Here is a 9,651-nt window from a genome sequence, read left to right as displayed (position 1 = left end):
GAACAGTCCACAGAGATGATGCACTAATCAAAAATTGGGACCAAAGTAATTCAGGTAATTCCAGATTCTATCACCCAAGGTGTAACCAGTTGTTCTGCAGCAGATCTCAGGCTACCTGTGGAGTAATCGTTTATATTAAGGGTGTTGCAAAATAGCCTATGAGAAACAGTTTCACTATCTTTAGTGCTGGATCAAAAAGAGCCTTTTTACGTAGAGGCAAAAATGTTATTAAAATAGGTGCAGGTCTATGATCCTTAATTTGAATAATTAAACTGAATTTGGATTTATAAAGCATTTTTAGGAAATAGTGATTTTATGGCATGATTGTTGCTCAGATCAGCCCTATTGTTAGGATTAAAATGCATGTAAATGTGTTCTTTTTGTTCAGATTTTTTAGCATTCAAGGAGAAAATTTGTTGCATAATGAAAAGCAGTTTTGACTATTGTCTTATCATCTCCATTGTCTCAACCTTCAAAAGCTTATGTGATGTCATGGCTTTCGACTTTTGATGGCGTGTATAATGTGAATTCCAAGCTTGAGAACAACATTTTTAACATTTGAAATGAAGATTGCTTGTAGTTAAAGAAACACTTCTTAACTAAATCTAATTCATGATATATAGTTTCATATAGTTTATAGTAATGGAAGCTGGAAGCCAATTTACCTGAAATATTCAAAAAACCTGATCAACAAAGAATCCAGATTTTGCTCTCTTGGTTCTTAATTTGAAGCTTAGTTTGAACAATGGGTTTCACATCTGCGTTTGAGTCTGATTACTGAAGCATACTCAGCTCCACAACAATATTTCAAATATGTTTTATTTTTCAGTATAATTTTTTCATGTGTGGGGAAAAAAAGAGATAATGATTGAAACAGAAGTTGTCATATCCCATAGAAAGATTCTATTTCATGTTACTTCAACCGTTATTTTTATATTCTGTGTGCAGCAAGCAGATGTCTCATGCCTAACCACAGCTTTTTGCTAGTGGCATTGCAAAAGCAATGTAGAGCAGTCCCTTTYCTACACTATAATGAAGCTAGACAACAAAATTACTTATCTTGTTACTGTCAACAAAAGGAATCTACCATAAATGTCAAACTGTATTTGTAAGTGAACTAACTGACTCAAAAACAGCATAACTCTAGAAAGCGAAGATGGCAGCTACTGAAGATATTCAGTAGTGCATTACAGGAAATGGATTTTATTCATAGTATCAATGTATTAACTTTCAAATATTTTTAGAAAGCCATTCAGTAGAATCCAGACATGCTAATAACACTATCCTGCTGAAGGTGAATGGAAGCTTTGTCAACCTAGTGGCAAAAAATCTTACTTATCTGAAGAAATATTTATTTTTCTTAATGGAAATTGAAAATACTCATTCAAAGGTGACTATTAAATAAAATTGCACTTTCTGCTGCAGGAATATTGTATGCTTTATTACTTTTAGCCCAAGCCTTTTAAAGTGAAATCAATTTCTTACCTGAACTGTATTCATCATGAAAAAATATAAATTCTGTCTTTTGTGAAGCTGTCACAGTTCCTGAGAAATATTAGACCCTGGGGCCCACTACTCTGTTTAATGCATTCCTCATGTTCCTATCATCTTTTTTTAATGTTCCTTTTGCTTGTTTGATGACTTTTATTCTTCCCTCTCTCATTTAGCAAAACTCAATATTATGTCCCTATTCTGTTCCTTTTAAAGACAACTTAATAGAAGCCACTAAAAATCAGAGGTTTAGTATTTATAAAGTATTTCTGAATATTAACGTCATTTATCACATTTTTTATATTTTTCATTTTCCTCTTTTTTATTTTTTGCTTTCTTACCTCTTCTCTGAAAGATACAGGGCATCCAGCTGAATTCAAAAAGAACCGAAGCTATGTAAGATCTTATTCTCAAAAAATATTTAGGTCCCTAAAGATGCAGGGATAAATACATACATAGTGGGATTTTCAAAAGTGCTTAGAGGCACTTAATTTTTATTGTTTAATTAGGCTTCACCTAGCAGTTTTCATGTTCTGAAATTTTTGTATTTTTTAAAAAAAAACAAAACTCTTGTCCTGTCTCATTCTGTAAGGATTATGCTTGTATCCAGGTTTACCATGACTAGATCCTTCTTCACTAAGTGCAGTCTGTGGTAATCATGCAGTAGGAGGAAGAGTAGCAGAACTGTGTTCTCAAGGTATACACAGGAAAACAACTCAGTGTAGGCAGTTTCTCAAGATAGATGCTCCAGTTGATGAACTTGCTAATTTATTTCAAAACTTTTTCTTTTTTTGCATACTTGCAAGAATATGAGAATTGATTACTCTGATGATTTGAAGCCTGAGTCTTGTTTTTTTTTATTTTATGAGACTGTTTTCAGGTTGAACAATTCATACCAACTGAAGGTAGGATTCATGTCACCTAACTCTAGCCAACTTAAAGTTAAGTTTCCATTTTCAGCTAATTGTCTAGACACCCTCTATAATCAGTGAAGAAATAGAGGTGCTTCAAGAGTGTGATTCATCCCATCCTAAAATAAATGTCTAAGCTGGGATGAATTGGCAGTAGCTGTTTTTCTCCACCAAATAGCAGGAGAATGTTGACAAATGGTTAGTCAATAGCTATTGATGTATCTATTATCTCTATCTGTTGGTTTGCTAATCTGGGAGATGAACAACATTTTTCAGTATTTTGCCAAATAGGATGAACAGATGCCAAATAGATGTTAGTATTGAATTGTTCATGATCATGGGGCAGAAGGTAATGTTTACAGTTCCAGTGAACCTGTATATAGACAGTCTGTGCTCTGTTTTGATTATCAAATGACAACTTAAAGAGACAAAATTGATGCCTAATACATTGTGCATGTTTCAGGTTGGGATTAGCCTTGAAATGAGTATCTACCTGCAGTGAATATTCCACGTGGTTACTCTTCAGTACAAACACTGTGACAAGGACACTTCCAAAATATTCTCTTTTCTAATTCTAATTAGAAAATTCTAATATTTTCTTATTTGTTTTCTGGAAAGTAAATATTCTGGCTGAAAAACAAATTAAACCCACAATGGGTACATAACATATCTCATAAATAACTTGAAGAGAACATATTTCAGATTGGCAGAAATATTAGACAAGTTTAATACTATCTAAATGTTTTTCTCAATAATTTTTAGGACAAATATCCATCAGAAGATGATGTAAGATTGCAACTTTTCTGAACAGAGTAATCATTAACAATTTAAAAGCAGAAAATTTGTGCTTTAATTTTTATTCCCATTTATAGTTTGGGAAATGAAGAGAATGTGGCATTTAGCTTTAAAATTAGCAGAAAAGTTTATCTTTTGAGGTATTCTTTATAAGAGAAACAAATCAGCCAATGAAGATTATTAAGATTTAATTTGCTTCTCCAGTAGTAAACTTCTGCTAAATGTTTTTCATAATTAGACAGTCATGTTTTTCAGATGATAGTTAGTTCCTCACCAAGAAAATGATGAACACAACAACCATTGCTGCAATAGGATGGTGTTTTTTAGGAAAGTTCACTTAACATTTTAAAGGAAGCATGTTTACTAAGCCTTCACTGATACTGGGCTGAGGTAGGAGAAAATGAAACTGCCAGACTTCCGTTAGGGTCCACCCATATCTGAACTAATTTTCTTGGATGTTGGTAACAATGTAAGTATGTCAGCAGGCAGATTAACCCTGCTTCTATCATACATTTTGATGCCTGAACTGCTAATTTGATTTTATCCCTTCCTTCTACTACTCTAGTTCAAAGAAAGGAATGACCAAAGAAAAGTGTTTCTGAGAGCTTGTTAACTGAGCTTTCTTTTATTCATATTTAAAATGCACTTATGCTCATGATGCTTACATTTAACTGATACTATCTTAAAGTAAGAACTGTAAATTCTTAAAATCCCATAATAAATATGTAATGAAATCTGTACTGCACGACCACTTCTATTAATTTAGTGCACTTAAAGGTGGAAAGAGACCATTCAGTCAACTGGTCTAATCATCTACACAGTGCAGCTATAGTATCTCATCTAGTTTTTCCTTGAACTGAGCAAAACAGGACACTGCAGACATTTCCAAACCAGAAAAATTTTCTGTTTCACTTACATTAGGACATAGCTTCTGTTAGCAATCTGATTTTTGTTGGTCTTCTTCATTAAGATGGTTTCTTTTCTCTTACCGAATTGTGACTATAAAGACATACACATCATGGTTATCTTTTTCATCTTTTTAATTAAAAAAAAAAAACTGTTGCAATTACATTTCCATTTATTATTGTGATTTATTTTCTTTTTACAAAGGAATTTGACAAGCAGGTTTCTGGAGTTCTTAATGAAGTTAAAGCAATAGTCTATGCATGTCATTGTACATGCATAGTGAAATAATGAACATAAAAGTCATGTACACACACACACACACACACAAAGAAGACAAGGCACTGTTAAGACTGTACCAGTAATAAATGACTGAAAGGTTATTGATACATAAAAAGTGGGCAGGAGCTCCTAATGAAAACTGTATCAGTAGTCATTTTAACACATTAGAGCTGTGCATTGTTTTGGGGTTCTCTGCTTAAAAGCCCAGCTGTGTCCCTCTTTCCATATGTATTGGACCCCACATTGGTAGGTGAATAAATTGCTCCAATGTTGTTGCTGGAACGAACTAAAAAGTCGGCCAAGCGTTGTGTCACACATGTAGCAGTGTTGCATTTCCGTTTCTCCAGATGGTGACTACTAATATAAGACAAAAAGAGCCAAGATGAAGTCAAATGATGAGCCATAAAATATGCCACTTCTAAAAGACATTTGAGCTGTGCTAATGTGGGAGTTCTTTTAATATGAGCACAAATACATGAACATTACAATCTTCCTACCACCTACCTTGTGCCTGAAAAAATCTTGTGCTCTATGCTATTATCAGTTTTAATGATGGGGATTATTTAAATGCAAAGACCTTAAGAGTCATATGTCATTTTTATTGATATTCTGCACAACAGTTTATGACATCTAGAAAACCTGTAATGATAGTATAGTTAAGACAGTAAGTGAAAACAATGACTAAATGTTTAGCTTTCAGCTGAACTTCTAAATCTATTTAAAGCTCTTGCTGATATCATGAGGATTACTAACATAATGACAGTCACTATCATTTATTTAGTTCTCTTATTTCCACAGAATCATATCCTGCTCTCATTGAAGTGAACAATAATCTCTTAATTCACATCAAATGGATGAGCCCAAAGACTCTAGCCAACCATGACACCTATCAGGAGAAGTGACGGGCACTGCCAACTTCTCGTGGCTCCAGTGSCACTTCAGATTTAGCTCTGTCCAAACAGGAATTTATTCACTCGCTACTGAAAAGCAGCCACATCTTGCTGAAACACTAGCAACTTGATAATGCTGTTGTGGCAGGAAGTGATTGTTTGCTGGACAAAACTTTAAAGAGTATCCATGGAAGAATCCATATCTAAAAAATAACATTTTGTGGTTTGAACCAGCAGACCATTTACAGAATTCTGTACAGAATTTATGTAACATGAGGATTTTTTAAAATCATGATAAAATGCTTAGCTTGAGAGAACTTGGGTTTTCAAGCTTGCTTCTTAGACCACTATACAGTTCCACAAGACAGAAATACTCCTATTGCTCAGGTTGCTTACTGAGTTGTCAACAATTTTCCTGGGCTTCTTCATGTTGATGGGGCACTATTGTGCTGATTGGCATGATGTGGCCAAATCGAATAGAAATTATGAGAGAAACGTCTGAATTATACTGGTTCTTTGTCAGCAAATGGGTAGGGATTTCTAARCAATTAATATTTTAAATATGTAACTATGTTTACAGTAAATGGCTGTATAGAGCTTGATATGGTTCTTTTTAGACTTCCACTAGTATTTCTATTGACTTAAGAAGAGTTGAATCAAGCCCTTAATATGGGAGGTTCAAGCAACAGTGGGTTCTCATGGAATTCCCAAATCTGTTTGTGGAGGCAGAGTTCTCATTTTCTTTAAAGGTGCCAAATGAAGCCCTGAAACTCCAAGTTTAAAACTCCAGTCCTTACAGTAGGTTACTAGGTTTCTAACTGATATCTAGTCCAATTGAACCGGTTATAGCTGTAAGCTCCCGGATCTGTAGCCTTTATTTGAATATGTCATTCAATGGGACAGCTCACCCAGTAAAAGACTATAAGCAAGGGCCACAGAAAAGCAGGTATGGCACACCACACTCATAAAGGTAATGCCTTACATTTGATTATTATAATAATAATTATTTTAGTTTTTAAAAGTAATAGCTATAAAAATGCCACAACTTTGTCACCATAATCAAATTATTTTGAAAGGTAACCAAATTGTCATATAATAATGATTCTTCAAATAGAGAATGAGAAATTCAGATCAGAGGTGACTATATAGAGACGTGTTCACTGAATCTATCCATAACAGAATTGTCATTAAAGAAAATCACTCATAAGCCTGATGACCAGATATACTAATTCAGTGCTGCTTATGATTGGATACTAACTCCAAATACTTTATGAAATGCTAGTTTATTCATTAAAAAGTTACCTAAAAATGGCATTTATGGATTTATAAACATAAATGCATTTCAGATTAGCTAAATTCTATGAGAGCCAATTGCTTCTTTTTATTCTTCTCATTATTAAATTGGTATTTAAATCTGTAATAAACATAATTTACTTACAGGAAGTAGTTACATTTCAAAAGAATTATATTCTAGCAGAACTTTTGTGTTATTCAGAAAGACGTATTTTCTGTTTTTTTCCCTTCAGGCTTGGAAATGTAACAAATAAAAAAGCCCTTTCAAAATAAACCTTCCTTTGCAAGGTAATGAAGTATTGRTAGGCTTTTTCATTTATGAAAGGGTTATAACGGATCTGGTAAACTGATTGATGATCTGCCACTTTTGTCGCTGGATTTCACTTTCTAACCCAATCTTTATGTTTACAGAATGGCTTCATTTCCACCAGAAGAGTGTTTTAAGCTCTGTTTGAGAGTTGAATAGGAAGAGTCTGAAGGAACAGAATTTCACTGGCACAAAGTTTACTTCATAATCTAATCTTAACTGATGTGACTAGAAGAACAGAGAGGAAATCAATACCTTTTTGGCTTTGCTGCTGCTTGTTCTGGCATTGCCTCATTAAGTCCTGAGAGTGCATTCCTTGACATTACTGGCAATATCCATCCTTGTCTCTTGGAAGTCCCATCAGATAGATCATCAGCCACAGATAATAATCTTTAAACAACAATAAAATATACTGTGAGATTGAATAGCTCTATTTTTGCTCATATCATTTGAAACATGAAAGCAAAAGCAATTCGTGCAACAATCTGAATGTATTTTCCCTTAAAAAGAAATAAATACAATTATTTATAACTCACTTCTCAATAGGCGTAGCTTCCAGACAGCTCAAAGTGACAGAAAGTACAATGAAGACAACTGACAGCTTTAGGCTGCACATCTTTGCTTCCAAAGTTTCTGGAAAGAATAATGATTCAAAACTGAAAGCAATCCCAAATACTCTTGAGCATGTCCAATTACTAATGCCCATTCTGTCCTAAATCAACAGCAGCTAATCTCTTTCACACGCTAAAGTAAAAGCATGATTCCCCTAAGTTTAGTCACACAATGCAGTTTCAGACAGATAGCTCTCAACAGCAAATGCTCATTTTCCATCTAGCAGTCTCAATCCTTTCCCATATCTCTGGCATATGTCCTGAATCTCAGCTTTTGGTCACAGGTGCAATTTATCTTGAACTTATTTTAGCCTTTTCCTGAAAAATGCTGCTGATTAATAATGAGAAAGATTGTGCTTTCCTGAAAGTACTGGTGTTGCATGGTATCTTAAATAAGGGAAGAAGGGAAATTGTTTACCTTTTGGTGGTCAAGGAGCTATCTGAAGAGGCACTCCTGTGTTAGCAAGAAGGGTGCATGCAATAATTCCACGCTTGCATCTGGCTCTGGAGTATCCGTTTTCCCCCTTCCTTGCTGACAAGTAATACAGCTCTTATATACCCTTCACACCTTTCTCAGCTCTGACATCAGGCAGCACAGAGAGACTGTCATTAATTCCCATCCCTATAGATAGAAAGTGCCCCAGAGAGGAGCAGAGGCACATGGGTCATTACTGCATTAGCACATCAGTAAATATTAACCTAGTATATGCAGGATGCCCTCATGAAGATACTGTAATAGCATATTGCACATCAGAACTGTGGCCGCAATTTTACAGTTCTGATAAGATGCTGAGGTAATTTTCCCTGTGGGTGTTTTCAAGGGCTAAATAAGGTAACAAAAGTTATAAAGAAAGCAAGAGTAAATGAAATGCCAGATCACAAGTAATTGAAATATAAGAAAACAGATATATTAGAAAAGATAGGATAGTTAAAGTTGTTGAGGTTTGTTATAGAAGTGTATAATGTTCACAACAGAAAAAAATGTATGAAGGGATAAAAGCTGTATGAGGCATGAGAAAAAAGAAAATGATTTAAGGTGACTGATAGGATGATCATTCAGGTAGAAAATAAGGTAGAAATCCTGTAMGTTTTTCAGTAGAGTGTAAGTATGAATGAAAATCTTATCATTATCAATGCAAAGTCTTTTGTTTTCTTAACAGGGGTAGATTGTTTCACGCATGAAAATTGTATCAATTAATATTCTTAAGAAGGCAAAGACTACTATTAAAAAGCTAGGAAATGTCAGAGTAAAGGCTGATTGTGCAAATTTATTTCTCTACTGTGCAYAGAATATGGTTGAGGGAAACATAGTCAAAATACAGCTTTACAGAGGTGAAATCTAGTGTTAATAATTACTTTGTTGCAGATTTACAAAGATACAAATTAGGACACTTTTCCAAGGGTCCTGATTTCAGTGGGAATTAGGCAAATTACATTTTTTCCTAAGTATCATTAGTTGCTTGTTTATATCTTTAGGTGCCCAAATGCCTTTGAAAAACTGGTCTTTCAGTTACTTATGGAGGTTAAGATGTTGACGCAAAAGCTCAGGCAAAATTTGCTGTGATAAGAAGTCATCATTATATATCCTCTTCATCCCCATATGATGTGAATGCATTCATAACTGCTTCAATACTGAGTATGTTGCCTTAGCTGGAAGGCTCCTTCATTGTCAGTTTAGTTTGTAACAGCAGATTTTGCACCGAAATGGCCAAAGTTCAAGTGCTAGTTCTCTTCAGGCATCTGTGCTACTTGGGTTGAAGAGAGAAGGAATACTTGGCTGGGGATAGTAACCTCTTAAACTGACACAACAGCTCATTAAAGAGCTTGCCTGTCAATAAGATTTTAGCAAGTGACAAAATCTTTTTTTTTTTTTAAGGAGTGTTGCTTCTGAATATTTTGCTGTTTTTGATATGCTATACTATACTACTTTTGCCATAGGTTCCTATCTTACTGCCCTGGATGGACAGTCCGAGGGTGAAAGAAGTATAGTTGCCTTTAATCTTCACCATGACATTATGTGCTGTACACCACTTTGAAATAAGTTCGGCTCTTCATAATGAAGAGTTTTCTATTGTTATTTTCACAGTAGCATGTGAATGGTTCTCTGAAAATAAGGCATGGTTAGCTCCATTTTACAGAGGTAGAATTGTGCCAAAAAGATAATTACG

At 34.5% G+C, this 9,651-nt stretch overlaps 1 protein-coding gene across 1 annotated transcript; it reads right to left on the bottom strand.

Moving 5' to 3' along the window:
- Positions 1-4,546: 4,546 nt before the first annotated feature.
- Positions 4,547-8,213, bottom strand: IAPP (islet amyloid polypeptide). The gene is made up of 4 exons (XM_026066936.1): positions 7,902-8,213; positions 7,409-7,505; positions 7,128-7,262; positions 4,547-4,739 (listed from the first exon to the last, which is right to left on the bottom strand). The coding sequence occupies exons 2-4, from the start codon at positions 7,486-7,488 to the stop codon at positions 4,547-4,549; spliced, it is 408 nt and encodes a 135-aa protein (XP_025922721.1). The 5' UTR covers positions 7,489-7,505; positions 7,902-8,213.
- Between the last annotated feature and the right edge of the window lie 1,438 nt (positions 8,214-9,651).

Source organism: Apteryx rowi, unplaced genomic scaffold (assembly GCF_003343035.1).
Source record: "Apteryx rowi isolate R43461 unplaced genomic scaffold, aptRow1 scaffold_25, whole genome shotgun sequence".
Classification (NCBI taxonomy): Eukaryota; Metazoa; Chordata; class Aves; order Apterygiformes; family Apterygidae; genus Apteryx; species Apteryx rowi.
This window is presented reverse-complemented; position numbering and strand designations above follow the sequence as displayed.